General features: G+C 38.7%; 1 protein-coding gene across 5 annotated transcripts in view; it reads right to left on the bottom strand.

The window, feature by feature from the left end:
- The window catches only part of fgd4a (FYVE, RhoGEF and PH domain containing 4a), a 58,498-nt gene that overhangs the window by 24,620 nt on the left and 17,957 nt on the right, over positions 1 to 15,921 (bottom strand). Inside the window, exon 1 of one of the 5 annotated variants that reach the window (XM_041997949.1) lies at positions 7,560 to 7,620. The exons of 3 other annotated variants lie outside the window; for them this stretch is intronic. In XM_041997949.1, coding sequence (XP_041853883.1) covers positions 7,560 to 7,605 — 46 coding nt within the window. In that variant the 5' untranslated portion in view covers positions 7,606 to 7,620. Of the gene's footprint in view, positions 1 to 2,569; positions 4,132 to 7,559; positions 7,621 to 15,921 lie in introns of those variants that run through there. One more of the 5 variants, XM_041997948.1, reaches the window with a different exon arrangement.

Raw genomic sequence — 15,921 nt, 5'->3', positions numbered from 1 at the left:
GTTTGAAGTGTGAAACAAGCTCACATGATGACGCATCATGGAGGAGAGTCTACTGGACCCCAAAACATCAACTTCCTGTCTGGTCCCTTCCTGTTTTTCAGTTTTTATGATTATATAATACTGATGTCTGCAGAAAAAGAGACTTCACTGATTTTACGTGCACATTCTTGCAAGAAGAATGAAGACTGGCTATTGGTAGGGCTGAATTTGAGAAGTGAAAAAGCACACGGGTCACAATGAGGTTTGCATATGAAGAGTAAACTCGGCCCATTTTTGTTGGTGAAAGCAATGGCAACACTGAGAGAAAAAAACAGTCATTTAACAAAAAAAAGGCCATTTAATCAAATTACTAACTAGAAGCATTCAGAGACAGACATCTGCCGAGCCTTAGGGTCACTCACCTGAGAAAAACCCCAAAAGAGCCAACAGCCCACCCAGGATTTCTAACCTGCTGGATCCAGAATATCAGCATGATCTGGGTCAAACAATGCTGGATTATAACTATCCTTCTATACATCTACCATGATGTCATTTTTTCCCCAAATGCTTCTGGGCATTTTCTGTTAAAAGCTTTAACGGCAAAATTATCCCTCTATCCCAGTAGTAAAGAATCCTTCAAACAATTCCTAGATCCAGAAGGTGACCCAGATCACCCCCAAAATCTAATCACTTGTTTCTTTATTCCATTTCTGACATTTCCTTAAAACTTTCATCAAAATTCGTCCATAACTTTTTGAGTTATGTTGCCAACGGACAGATGAAAAAACACAATTAAAAAATGAAAAGAGAACTGAAAGAATGAACGCAGCATTGGCTTTGGCTATGCTCCAACACATGAATGAGGAAGACTCAGATGGGGGAGAAAGATCAGCTCTTCTTACTACAGCAGGACAGGTTTCGACAAAATGCTGAGCCAGTTTTCATCTGGACCTGCAACTAGAAGATGGCCTGTTGTTTTGTTTTTTTACTTTTTGAGCATGGCTGCACTGAATGGGTCCTCTACCGGAGCTTCATCGATACCAGAATGACCCGCCGTGTGTTCATTACTGAACTGTGGATGTGTGACACAATAAATCAGTATCAGCTGACATCCAGCACTCTGTTTCCTTACTTTAGCACAAATGATTTTTTCTAATTGTTCCCGCTTAAATAACATAAAAAATTAAATACATTTAAAAATGATTTAATTGTTAAATGTTAGCTGGTAAGTTAACGTTTTAAGCTAGTGGGTATTGGACATTTTCTAATTGAAATACAAGCCCAAAGTAACTTCACATGCTGACCAAGTAATTATTTATTTGTCTACTTCCAAATGTTAAAAAAGATTCAAAGGGAAAAAATTGGCCTCTGTAAACGTCACCTTTATCATTTTTATGCACGTTGTGAAAACCTCTCTGGTGGTTCTAGTGTTAAAAAATTCCTGGATCAAGGCAGGGATCCGGATAACCACACAATATCTAATCAATTATTTCATATTCCATATCTGAGATTTCCTGAAAATTTCATCAAAGTTCATCCATTACGTTTTTAGCTGTGTTGCCAACAGCAGCAGAAAACATAACCTCTGCCTTGGCGGAGGTAATAATTAAACAACTGAAGACTTTTTTCCAAGTTCTTGCCAGTCGTGTCAATAATTTTAAATAAAAACAGGTGGAAGAAGAATACGCAGGTGTAGATAGATAGATACTTTATTGATCCCAAGGGAAATTCAAGCATCCAGTAGCATATACATACATCAAAGGTTAATACTTGACATTAGGGGTTAGTACTTAAGCATACCTAGACTAATTTAAAATTAAATAGAGGCAACGGTAGATAAAGAAGACCATTATTATGGTCTATGTACATATATACTGTACATATATACATGTATTCTCCTCACGGGCTCAGAACAAGCATCTATTTCCTGTTTAAACTAGGGCAGCAGTGTGATTTGTTTATACAGGGCAGCTAGTGGTGACAAGGCCATTCATCCCACCCTCAGAGTTGTGTGCTTGTGTTTGTGTCACTATCTCGTGATGAAAAAGTGGTGCAAACAAACCCAAACACATGATATTAAGATCCATGCATTATTACTCATGCAGCCACAGAACACACGAGCAAACATACGTGAACGTACATCAACATAAATATTTACCTGATCCAGAGATCAACCTGCAAGCCAGTATTGTTTGTGTTGTTCTTACTCTCAAATGTAAGTAAAAGTGTCTGCTAAATGACTGTAGAATAGAATAGAATAGAATAGAGCTGTGAAGATCAAATACTGTACAACAGTCTTTGAATAATAACAATAATAAAAAAAAATAAGTGTTGTGAAAGTCACCTTGCACGAAACTGGCTGGGACTAAACAAACTGCATGTTTTGAATGTTTTGACAGTGACTGCGATCGTTTCACTCGCATTAGCAGCAGATGTGTGGATTTCTTTGTTAAAAATGGAGTGTTTTGTTTTTCTTTTTGTTCCTTTCTCACCAACAGACTTGACCTTTAGACCTTTTTACCAAAAACATCTATATTTTCCGATGAACTTATCTGGCAGTTTAAAAAAGAAGAAAACATCTGTACAGTACCTGTAAGCACTCCTCTTAAGTACAGCTGGGTTTTCCCCGTCCTGTCAAACAAACATTGCTTGTCCATTCCACAAACCTTTCTATCAGCATCTGAAAGAAAATCCTCTCCACTTTTTCAGACACAACATTCCCTGTTGAGTGTTAAGATCACGTCTGTTTACCCCTCAGAAATTCAGCGTACCAGCTCCTGTCACTGCACAAACCGGTTCCTTGGAAACCAGAGTCACCAGGTGAGAATAGCAGAAAGAACTCTGTCCTTCAAGATATTGATTCACGGTCACATTAAAGCACTTCCCTTACAATCATTTGAGGGTTAGCCAGCACCCAAGGACGCAGTCACCCCGAAGTGGGAGGAGAGAGCAGTAAGACAAGTGAAATGAAAGGAGGGGGTAATGGTAATTTACTGGGGCGGAGAGAGAGGGAAGAAGCGAGAGTGGGATGGAGAAGTGAAAAAGATGAAAATTAACCAGCCGTTGCAGTTAATATTTAACTGTCTGCAGCTCTGCAGGCAATCTAAAAGCCCATTTTTCAACACATCTCTAGTATGATGAGCCATGTTATCGATTTAGCCACTTTGCTGTGCCAATGCATCCCAACTGTATTCTCTCACATGCCCACGATGTTACTGAAAACTGACAAGAGAAACCTCTTGGAGTCCCAGTTGTGACCTTATCCAAGCCCTCAGATAGCGCATTTGAAATCAGCTTTAAAATTCAATAACAAATTTACAGAGGAGTCTGTGCTTATCGCTGCATAATGATGAGAGATAGATATCAATATAAACATCAAAATTAAAGCCTGCTTCTAACCATAAGGACACACAAATGCAAAGTAACCTCAGTTTCATTTGCATGGCTGCCCTAGATTGAGATAACTACCATTCAAGTGGAACTCATAAATAATGGAAAGGGGAGAACATATTAACATGCTAAGTCACACCCCTTTAATCACACTGATGCTCATGCTGGTAAACATGTGTGACTCCGTGTGCTTGTGTGAGCACATGTCTCAGGTTTTTACGCCTGACACAGACGATATTGGCTTCTGAAAGAGGCCAGATGCGTCTGTTTCCATTCAGTCCAGTCCTTCCTTAATGGACAATTACCAACGAGTGATGGCTTTCTGTCACAAACATAATAGAGTGAAAATTAAAAGGCCTTGTAAAGACTTTGTTGTCACGACAACCAGATGAGACCTTTTTTGTCCTGTTCATGATGCAGACTCAGAAATATGATGTAATTTTGTGATTATGATTAAATTTTGTTGTGTAAAGAACTCGCTTTGTGCCACATTACAGCTCAAGGCCACTTCCTCCTCTTGCTGCTCTTTGAAGTAGTTCAAACCCTTTCCTTACAGACCTGAACAGGAGCTTTTTCATTTATAATTGCACTAATTTGCCAAGTCTTTGTTGAACTTAGATGAAAATTTAAACAACCACAAACCTTGTCACCTTAAAACTTTGGGTTTCTGGAGCTAAAGGTACTTTTGGTTGAAAATGCAAATGCAGTGATTACGTTATTAACTCATGTCCACAATTTAGAGGCAGTGCAACAAGCTAGCCACACAATGACATTAAATAGTTAAAATTTCCTGTTTTTCCATCACAAACACCTGAGTGACAAAGCAGTTTAGCTGCTAAATGCTCTGCTTTGTTTACCAGTGCCACTCGCTTTATCTCTGTTTGTGTTGCAGCACTTTTGTGTTCATGTTCTAGATAATATTATCTTACACTGAAATAGCTTTAGAATGACACCATTTCTTAGAAAATGGAACCATGATTACACGAAAAAACACTGGCAACCAATGACTGGATTCATTCCTCCCACTTCTTCCTCACATTCAACTTCTGTGTCTCATTAATTATTAACCTCGTGTGCCGATGCCAAGCATTTTCTCAGTGCTGCCTAGTATGCTCCTGTCACACACCCAGCATGAGAATATAAGCTGTTAGCATGATCTGAACATGTTCTCTGGCCCATGTCTAATAAGGGCAGGCCAACTGGGTGACAGTGTGAATGGGGGTGCTGTGATCCTGAACCTGTTCATGGGTTCAGGATCACACTGAACTGACTTCAGAGTATTTAAAGGAAGAAAAGATGGGAACTATGTTTTTTGGTTGTCACCAGACTGTCATCATCTCACGGAGGGATGAATATACATATCTGAATATTTTAACATGCTCTAGATCCCAAAGGACACGTTTGACTGGACAGTATGAATTAAAAAGTTTTTTAAAAAGTTAGTTGCAGTGACTAAGAGAATGTTGATTTCCAAAACATCAATATGGACTTATAGACTTTACAATGAGAGAGGGACTGGCTGAAAGTCTTTATATACAACTGTCATTTACTCTGCCTTTATGTCCCTTATTACCCCCACCCCCAGCGTCACCGTCCCTTTTCTCTCCACAACAGCCGCTTACCTCTTATTGTATCACCATCTCTTTATGTCCCCCTGCACCCCCGACGACCTGCTCGCTCACCTTAGAAAACAGATCACAGCTGCTGGGCAGGAGCTCCCATATGTGCCAATCAATATCCTGCCTGACCAATTACTACGTCTGACTGAGTCCCAGCAGACCAGTGCGCTCATAAATGAACAACAGTGCTTATTCTCAGCAGTCTTTTTTATAAGAGTGAATCAACCATCCCTAAAAGGTTTAACAGATTGAGTGCAGATATATTAAAGTGATTTATGTCCAGCTTACATGCCTAAATAAAAAACAGAAACACATCAAAGTGTGTATACAAAAGAGAAAACTAGACAGAAAGCTGCTGCACTTGTTTAATATGTGCTAATGCAAGGAATTTGTACCCTGTTAGGGCATGCCTTGAGGATGTATTTTCCTTTGAGCCACTTGTTTTCAACCAGAGTCCTTCCAAAATAATTAAAGCAAAATTTCCATCAGCTCAGCAAAAAATAATTTCCTGAATCTGAAAATAGAGCTTCATCTCCATAAATAACCCCGTGTGAAATTCCCACAAACTGATACTGATGAATAAATAGATATTACTTATCTGACGTGTGCTACTAATTCATGATGATCACAACAATGACATAATGCTCAGTAAGTCTGGTGCTGCAAGAGGAATAACAGTTCATGGCATTCACCGAAGCTCATGAATGACACTTCTGTACAAAGTCTAAAAACTATGTAAACATTTTAAATGGAGATCTGTTAAACTTATCAACTCACCTTTGGATTTCTGTGCATGTGGAAATGGTGTGCATAAGATTAGAGTGAAAGAAAAGTTCATGACCTGAATTTAGAGCCCATTTTCCTCTTTGTGCCTTATAGGGAGCATCAATTTGTGCATCAAATGTTCGGTAAAACTGAGTATCGGCTAATATTAGTGACATTTGCAGTATTAGAACTGACTTTGTCTTTCTGTTTTTACATTTGAAAAAATAACTTATCAAACTTACTGCTTATATTTACATAAATCATTGGCATATTTTCATTATTCTAAAAATCTTGTGCACTGTTAAGTTTTACGCACATTAAACAAAGAATAAACTCAGTAACTGTGATGCTGGTGCCAGCAAACTAGTTAGCGTCATTGGCTAAAAAAGCAAATCCACCAACCAGACAGCTTACAGTGCTTTTGCTTTTTGTTTTTTAATTTCTGGCCTTGTTTATTGGTCAGAGTTAGACCTGGCCAGGTAGTGAAATGTACCTTTTTAGACCAGATCTTGGTCCATAAACCAGCTGGCAGCAAAGTTAGTGTCACCATGTGAAGTGGTGAGCTGGAAAGCTTTATAACTGTACATTTTATGAATACTGTATGATTTATTGTTTTACATAGAGCTACACACTATCACCCATGGTTATTCTTTGTTGGTACAGCCGTCCTCCTCGCTGTTCTGGCATCTTCTAGGTTATTTCCAAGTCAAAGCCTGGAATGTGACTTGTGAAGAATAAGCCAATTTGAATGTAGCTGAAGGTATATATATTCAGCATTAATTTAAACTACATTATCTAGCTGTGTTAGTCTGGCTTTAAGACCCTGGATTTAGTGTGATTTTGCTCAGACTAAGAAGTTTACAAGCCAGTTTTGATCTTACAAACACCATCTTCATGCTGGATGAACCCAAAAAATAGCTGAGATATTTAAATGATCTCATTTTAATTTATGTTGAATCTCTTTTTGTTCTGGTGATTTGATGAAACAGTAAACAAGACAGACTCATTAATGCATAACAGATTTGAATCAATGCATCATGAATGAAGCAAAAAGACACTGAATATAATGCCAATCAAACAGCAGGGCAATGACTCGCTTCTCAAACAGCATCTTTGTGTTCAGCATGAATGAGCCTCTCACTGGAAGCTCCACAGCCCATATTTTCAGCACAGAACCGGAATGCACAGAAAGCCCCTGCAATTGTAAAAGGAAGTCTGGAGCCAAGACTGGAGCACAAATAATTATATATATATATATATATATATATATATATATATATATATATATATATATATATATATATATATATATATATGTGTGTGTGTGTGTGTGTGTGAGTGTGTGTGTACACCTCAGCATTTCTGGCCTCAGACAGGAGAGGGTCAGCAGTTAGACAAACTGCCGTCATCACAGGGGACAACATGATCATCTGGCAGAACTGACGCCTTAGCAACACAGTGACACAGCAGTTTTACTTTAGACAAGGTGAATAATTGCGAATGGATCAGGCGAGGTGAAGGGGATGAGCTGCATGAGCATGAAGCTGCTGGTGCTGACAGAACACTTCTCAGAATCAGCTAACAATCTGTGAACAGAGGGAACTTCGACGGTATACACATGGGTATGTAGTGTGACGCTTTTACAGCTTCTTGGAATCACTTGTGGTTTGGTTGTCTTGTACAGTATTTACATCAGTTTTCATGGTGATCAGACTCTGCGTACCTTCCTCTTTTTATGTTCATTTTAGATCCAACATGCTATCAACTTCTTTTTTCTCGTTTATAGTCATATTATTGGACTTAAACTCATTGGAAAGTAGAACTGCGATTCTGACAGACTGGTAACACTCATATCCTCTGATGACAGTTATTACTATGATATTTGAAAGATGAACTGCGAGCAATGACATCTATGGATCAGGAGGATGCCACCCAACACACTTTCTCTCCATTCACTGTAAAGTCATCTTCTTAAAAAAACTACTGGTTTATATGTACCACCAGAAGCCTCCTCTAAGCAGGATCCTCCCTTTGATTCACCCAAGGCCAGGTTGCTAGGAGGGTTGCAGGAAAACCTCTGTGGATCATAGGCAACTTAGTGAGGAACCCTGTCAGTGTATGGACAGCTCAATGGTTACCTTAAATGCAATGCAAGTAACAGGATATCTTCTAATACCTGCAGGATTATGAAGTTAGCTGGGTACAGAAAAGATACAGCTGCTGATAACGTTAGTGCTGAGCTGCAGTGACCAAAATCCTAATGAATTACAAAAAACTCACAGATAAAAAGATACAAGTAAAAATCAAAAAGCACTAGTTTATTACGTTTGTTGGTGTGCATTTTATAATGTTTAACAAAAGGAATGAGGAGAGATGTCGTTAGGAAAGCATTTTCATTGTATGATTGTGATACTTCAAATCAGTTTTATTTGGGGAGGTTCAACAATAGCAAGCTACAGTCTACACACACATGCAGCCACATACGATTAATCACGCATGTCACACACTCACAGACACAACCTTACATATTTTCCAACAGCTCAGCCCAGCTGAGGTTGATTACACCAATCATGGCAAACAGAATTAACTGAAATCAACAACCTCTATGTGCACAGACGTGTGGGCATGTGTGGGTTGCAACATATCTTTAGACCGGCTGCAGCTGAGAAGCTCAGTCAACATTGTCTTAAAGAAAATTAAGAGTCCCCTCCAGCCAATACAGCTCCCACTGCTGAAAGTAGCCACAGAGCAGCCACACTAACGCACACACACAATTAACACTGCCACGCTTGGCTACAGCACCTGTGAGAAGAAACACACTGTGGTGAAATCAAAGGTTTTTCTTTTGTAATGTCTGCTCCTCCCTTTTGTTAACCATCATCCCCAACAGGAGATGTATTTCTGTGTGTTTGCAGAATCGCTTTGTGGTCATGAACCACACACGTTCTGTCTATCATCTCTGTTAACCCAACGCCCCAAGGCTGCATTGTGCACACGATGGATGCAGCATACCAGTGCTGATTGGTAAGCCCGTCAAGAAGAAAGAGAGGCACTGACCTGAGTGTAGGCTGTTTCCAGGGAGAGCAGTGATTTGGAGTCCAGATAAGAATTAGTTTTTCAGAGGACTGAAGAGACCTCTCCCTCCTCTCTCTTAGCGCTCTGTGGTTCACACCGGCAGGTTCAGGCTTGTGTTAAACTGCTGCCTCACTGCATTGGTTGCATCCTCCCTTCCCTTTCCCCACCTCTCTCTCTCTCTCTCTCTCTCTCTCTCTCACACACACACACACACACATGCAGATACTTCCCCACTCAGTGACAGAATGACTCGCTCTTAAGCTCCGCTTCTTGACGCTTTCCTTCTTCTTTTACCCTGCATTTCTCTCTTTAGCAAGGGAAAATAATCACATTCCAGTGGAGACGGGGCATATGGCGGGGAAGCGGCACTCAGCCCCAGAGTAAAGCCTCCTCTGTGTGCAAGTGTGGGTGTGCATATGCCTTTGTGTGTGTGTGTCGCATGGACAAGTAGACCCATTGTGTTGAATAAGGGGAGGGCCAGTGAAAAAGGGGAAGAGGCCAATGGCCGGACTCATCTGCTGTCCCTGCTGCTGCTGCTGGCTATGGCAGAAATGGGTGCTGAGTATGACACAAAGCAATGAAGAAAGATGGGGTGGGGGAACACAAGAAAGGGAATGGCATCTAGACGGACAGATGATGAAGAATCAGTCTCAGCGTTAGAAGGCAGAAGCCTGGAGTATTGGTGTATGGAATCACATTTATCATTTGTCATTCTCAGCAGGTGTCAGAGCAGAGAAATGTGTTTTGAACTCTTTCATGCAGGCTTCAAATAGTACTAAGGGCCACCCACTCCTCTCCCATGACAACAAAATTCCTGTAAACACTGAAGGGGAAGCACATAGAGAGAATTTAACATATTGATTGATTTTAAATATTCTTTATAATGCTGTGACAAAGATGCAAATAGCCTTCAGACAACCAAAAGATAAACACAAAGAAGTAAAAAACAAAAACAAACAAACAAAATAAAAAACAAACAAACAAACAAAAAAAAACACTATGAATGCCAGAGTTGACGGCATTCAGGATGAACATATTCAGACAAATGAGCAAACAAAATCTCAGCTCTTAAAACAATTTAAACCACAAGTCTTTAAGGCTAAGGCCTAATTAAAGCTCAAAAGTTCCACTTTTATTAGAGTAAATGTAGTAAAAGTTAGAATTTGTTAGAATGCCTGTGAATTAGCCATTTATTTCTACAGGAAGTAAATGCTCTTTTCCTCCTAAAGGTTCAGTTATGCTCAATGTGAAATGTGCTTATACATCATCATCTGCATTCATTTTAAGCAGTCTGTTTTCAGAGTGTCTGGGTGTGTAGCCAGTCAGAGCTGCGACACTGGGAATCACATCGGCGGTGTTGCACAGAATAGCTCACATGCAACCAGCGAAAGGGACAAAGAAGAAGAAGCGTAAAGTATTCAGTGGTCTAACAAACCACCGCCATCTACTGCGCTGTCTTTTTATGTCTCTTTCTGAGAAAATACTTTATCACGGTCTTCTCCATTATGTTTGCTATATTCAAACTGGTGTCTGAAACTGGAAACGAGGTCTGACTTTGCACTGCCCTCTAGTGGATGTGCTGCATAACAACTTATGTATGCAAAGGGAGCATAAATGAGCTCTAACCTGCCATAATGCACGACTATGTTTTTAAATGACAAACTAAACACTGACTCTGGTAAGGTTTTCCTTTTTAGCCTGCACCAGCGTGTTTCTGCAACAAGCCTGAAAAAGGAGTGCTCCACAGGTCGGGGACATTCAGTTGCATGCAACCAACATTTTGACCACTTGATGTCACTAAATATCATACATCACTGTTTTAATTAAAATATGGATGGCAAGGCAGGGTTTGCCTTATTTTCTTCCATGTCCCCTACACCAGTGGTTCCCAAACTGGGGGTCATGGGGTCCCAATCATCAGCGTATGTTACTTTGGGGGTCATGTCTTAAAACGTTTGAGAACCACTGCCCTACATGATTCTATTTTGCTGAAACCCTGACTTATCACAATGCAGCCACTTTAACTACTGGCCAAATTTTACAGCAATCCTATAGCCCTAAGTTCAACTTTCAGGTCATTTCTAGAACTTAATATAATGGTCTATCTCGTGCCAAGCACTGCCTGTCCACGAGGTTTAATTAAATTTAGCTTGGGTAAGCTTAATAAAACAGAAAACACTGATCTTGTGCTATGCAGCTTCTGCAACAGTTCAATTGCAAGCTGAGACTAAGAACCACCTGATTATCTTAATCCAAATCTCATGAAACATTACTGGAATAAATGCACATTTATTAGCTATTTTCCATGCCGATATATAATATTGTTTCTCGATGTTAATGAAAGTCAGCATTAGCAGTGAGGCCTGTTCCTGCATCAGAAGGCAGGAAACCTGGAGTAGCACAACCTTGCACAATTCAAGCTTCCACTCTGACACAAAAGTCTCAAATTAACAGCTCTTGCAACAGCCAGTTAAATGTGTATATTTGTTTCAAGAACTTTTTTTCTTGTTGTCACACACTTTTCATGAATTCTGAGCTGATTTCAAGGCCAAGCAGGCTGATATTACATGGAGCCATGCAGATACACTTCAGCACCTGGCTGAATATAAGAAGAAAATGAACTCTGACCCATTAGGGGTGAAAAGACCAAGATGTGTTGTTATTTGAGTCTTTCTGCCACAAGTGTTCTCAGTTGGACTGCAGAATATAGACAGTGTTGCTGTGGTTGTGTCGGGTGACGAAGGCTTTGACATGCTGAGAAACAGCACTGGGCAGTTCTCAAATTGTTAAACTTGTCTGATAAATTGTCCTTCGGCGCTGGTGAGTTTTGAGGTGACAAGTAAAGGGAAGTGCTACTTTCACAAGCCTTGGGAGGAAATACACTTTTGACTAGTGACGATAATGCACACGCAAATTCACACAGTCAGTGGGCTCTGAGTGAAAGAAAGAATAGTTTTATATCAAGGAGTTTTACTCTGTTTTCCAACTTGATCTGGCAGCCATTACAGTCCTGACCTCCCTTCTTATCTCCCCCTTTATATATCCAACCCTTCCTTCATTCCCTTTAACCTTTAACACCTCATTCACCCTCCTTTATTTCTAACATTTGTTCCACTGATCTTTGCTCTGCTTTTGAATTTCTCTTCCAATCATTAATGAACCAAGAAGCAAGAAGCCAATGATCTCCTTGTTAAAAATTAAACACTCTTTGTTAAGCCATTAAAGTCAAATATTCTTCAGCAGCTACATGAAAGACTTACAAACCCTCTTCATCTCACACACACCTTTAAACATGCTGCGAGTCTGGCTAGACCTTATTATACCACACAGTAATTAGTGAGTGGAGGGTCTAGAGAGCAATAACCACTGCATGTCCAGACCTCACAACCAGCACTGTGCAGTGCTTCCTGCATGTGCCTCTGGGCTGGTGTGTGTGTGCCACATAGAGAAAAAACTAAGATTTTACAGAAAGATAGAAGTTGATTTTTAAAAGTAGCTTCAGAAAGACATTCAGTATCAGAAAAAATCAGTTTATGATAGAATTTGATACGGTAGGTTACAGCATGATGTGAGAAGAGACAGTTCGCTGTCTGCCTTGGTGAAATTTCGTTTGGACTCAAGTGCAATCATATTAGATGGCTTCACAAAAGATTTAGAATAATTATGATCTATCTGTAAAAAAGACAAAAATGTGTAGATGAGAAAGTACAAGAAGGATTAACCTAAAAAAATACAGCACAATCCATCCAGCCTCAAGAGACATTATTTAAAATTTAATTGAGGTAAGGACAAATTAATTTTTGAAGCACTTTATTTGCATGTTGGATGGCTTTACCTCCTGCTAGAAGGTAAGATTGTATTTTCAGAAAAGACGACGTGTGTTGGGTCTGATAAAAACCTTTCCACCTGGAGTTGATTGTTCTATTTACTCGTTAATGGGTTGGATGCTCATCCATCATGTTTATGGAAGCTTAGATTTAGCCTGTAGTGAAAGACTGCTGCACCACACAGACATTCTGCAACTTCGAATGTTTTTAAAACCAGCCAAGACTTTATATGTTAAAGGAATACTCCATATACTAAAGATAAAGTATTTAAGGTTACATTTCCTGATAATAAATAAACAAATGAGAGACACTGAATACTTTATGATACATGCTACATTTAGAAAACACTGATCATTATATGTTTAAATATCTATATTAGAAAAGTTAAGAAAATGAAAAGTTTTAGTAATTTAATTGATGTACTATTTAGCAAGAAAACTTTAAAATCCAAAATTAAATACCTAGTTTAATTTACTATTTAAATTGTTGCAACAATTATAAAAAGTTTTAGATCACACAAAAACTGGATATCACCCGTGTTCAACATGTTAATGAATGTCTCCGGAAATATCCCCATGCTCAAGATAACTTATGCTGAATGGCATCCCTTTCTTTAACTGCTTCCATTAATAAAATAGGCTGAAACACACTGGGAATAAATCTTTATATGGGTTCAAACTTTATAAAAACAAACAACAACAAAAACATAAACAGCCTCACTTTGCTTAAACTGCATGTTCTTGCAGAAATGATAGCACTGCTACCATGAATTAGAAAATGTATAGTTCTGCAACCATCCTGAGCTCATGTGTTGAAAATGTGTTTGCTTTAAACATGCATTTAAAAGATTTTCAATGAGGAACAAAAACTAAAATCTGAAAGACATCTGTGGTGGATTTCGCCTCTAAGGCTGACACACTGATTCAGGACTGCAGTTAATGTCCTAACTCAAAATGACAGGTGAGGATGGTAAGCCCTCTAACAACGCATAGCAACATGTAATCTCCCTGTCAGCTTTCAGCTTTGGCATTTGGTGCACAGTATGTTAGACTTATTTGTTTAACATTAATGAGACTGCATTTGACACCAAAGTTTAATATCCTTGAGAACTATGTTCTCTCAATAATTCATTGTAAAATATAGAGTGAACCTGATGCAACTCATCTGAACCACATCTGCTTTATAATATTTTTAGAAATATCACAGGCACCTTGGAAAAGAACATTTAATAAATGATGCTGGCAAATCAAACATCTTACAAGCCATCAGGTGGAATGCTGTTTCCGTGGTGAAAAAGTTGTGAAGACAGTGAGTAATAGACCTGTTTAAGTATTCACTGTATAACCTACAAGGTAACATGAATGCACCAGCAAGTGTACTTCAAAGACATGCTACAAATCCATAAATCTTATTTACACTAATTTCATGTACTAAGCACACAAATAAGCATGCATCCTCAAAAACCCACCACTTGGTATGAGAAATAAAATCCTTAATGCTCCTGCACCTCAGATAAGACCTTTCTTTCCACTCTGCAACCAAAGATCAATCTGCTGTCGCACTGTGAATATCAGCATTAAGAATTCTGCCTGAATCTCAATCATTTACTTTATTTATTGATATCCTGTTAAATTTTAAGTACTGAAATACATTTTAACAGTGTACCAGGTTGCCCTGTATACTCTATTTGTGTAAGCAGCATTAAAATATCCTAAATGGTTAAAAATACTTCATGTAGCTGGATTGATACCTGATTTGTTGGGAAGATGCTGATTTCTAGGGAGTGAGAAAACATACATAAAATACGGACTATTTTCTGCTTTGTGTGTATATATGCATGTTCCTGCGAGCAGCTGTAACTTTTTTTTTTCCTGTTGTGTAGTTTCTTTTTGTCTTAATATGCATAAATTGATTTTTCATGTAAAGCACTTTGTGTTGCCCCAGCATGAAAAGTGCTTTATAAATAAAGTTTGACTGATTGATTGATTTGGTACTGCTTGGCAAACAGTGTTTTCCTCTAGATTTTCAGGTTTTTTCCTGCCATTCTATTTTTGCCAGCCTCTCACTTGAGAGATAAACTTACATAAGAAATCTATTTATAGTGTAGCAGTATATATTTATTTAGCTGCTGTTACAAATGTTGTATAATATGCACTGAAATAAACAGATGATAAAGCAACATGTGCAACATATTTGAAGATAACTTTAGAAAAACAACTTAAGTCGATGCAGGCTGCACAGCAGTGTGGTGGTCAGCACTGTCACCTCACAGCAAGAAGGTTTAAACTTCAGCTCTGAGTAACTTTTACATCTCCTCCCTATGAAATATCTACAGTATCTTATACCTTTCTTCTCCCTGCTACATTTTACACCCATGCAAATTGAAACAAGCACAGGACTGATTTATTTTCAGCCAATGGTGCTACGTTCACACTGTAGGTAAAATGGCCCAAATCAGGGTTAGATTGTTAGAAATGACAATTCTGCCCCAGTGGAAGCAGGATGCATGAAGATCGTTTTCTTCTGCACATGCAGGTTACTTCAGAGCCATGGACTTTTTACACTGAAGTATTTAAAATAATTTTTAAATTAGTCAGATCTATTCTTACAACCTGTACTTGCATGTGAAGCTAGCCAAAGAGTCTTTTGGTCAAATTGTTGTAATGAATGCATTGACTTCATCAGGAACATTTGCGTTACTCAGTAGTTTTTATAGTCTACAAACAGAACAAAGCCTTCTCTTTCTTTTCTATCTTGAAAATGTGATTGGCTTTGTAAAACCTTAGCTGTGTTATGACTGTCAACACACTTTGGAATTATTTATCAAACTGGGGGTTTCACAGAGATGTAATAGTTAATACTTTCGCCTCATATTCAAGTCAAAATTGCTCACATTTTTTACTTTAACACTAGACAACCTTAAATTCTAACTGGTTTAAAAAAAACAAAACAAAATGTGGTTAAATAGTCATAAAACCTTAAATTCATTTAAATTCCACATGTACATTCCACTTCAATTACTTTTTTCATATGTAAACTGGATTTCAAGCATACAAGAAAAGGAATATATGTACATATATAAAAAAATTCATATTTCATTCTGTCTGTCTCACTGCCTTCCTCCCACTCATCCCAGCCAGATGCACACAGTCCACCTCACACTTTATTTTCTGTCCTTATGCCTGCAGCTGGCGTTTCCCGTTCCTTTCGCCATCCACGTCTCTATATCAAATCCACCTACATCTCTGTTACACTAGTTTATTCCT

The sequence above is a fragment of the Melanotaenia boesemani genome, chromosome 10 (assembly GCF_017639745.1).
Source record: "Melanotaenia boesemani isolate fMelBoe1 chromosome 10, fMelBoe1.pri, whole genome shotgun sequence".
In the NCBI taxonomy this organism is placed as follows: Eukaryota; Metazoa; Chordata; class Actinopteri; order Atheriniformes; family Melanotaeniidae; genus Melanotaenia; species Melanotaenia boesemani.
The sequence above is the reverse complement of the archived record's forward strand: the minus strand, read 5'-3'. Positions and strand labels throughout refer to the sequence as shown.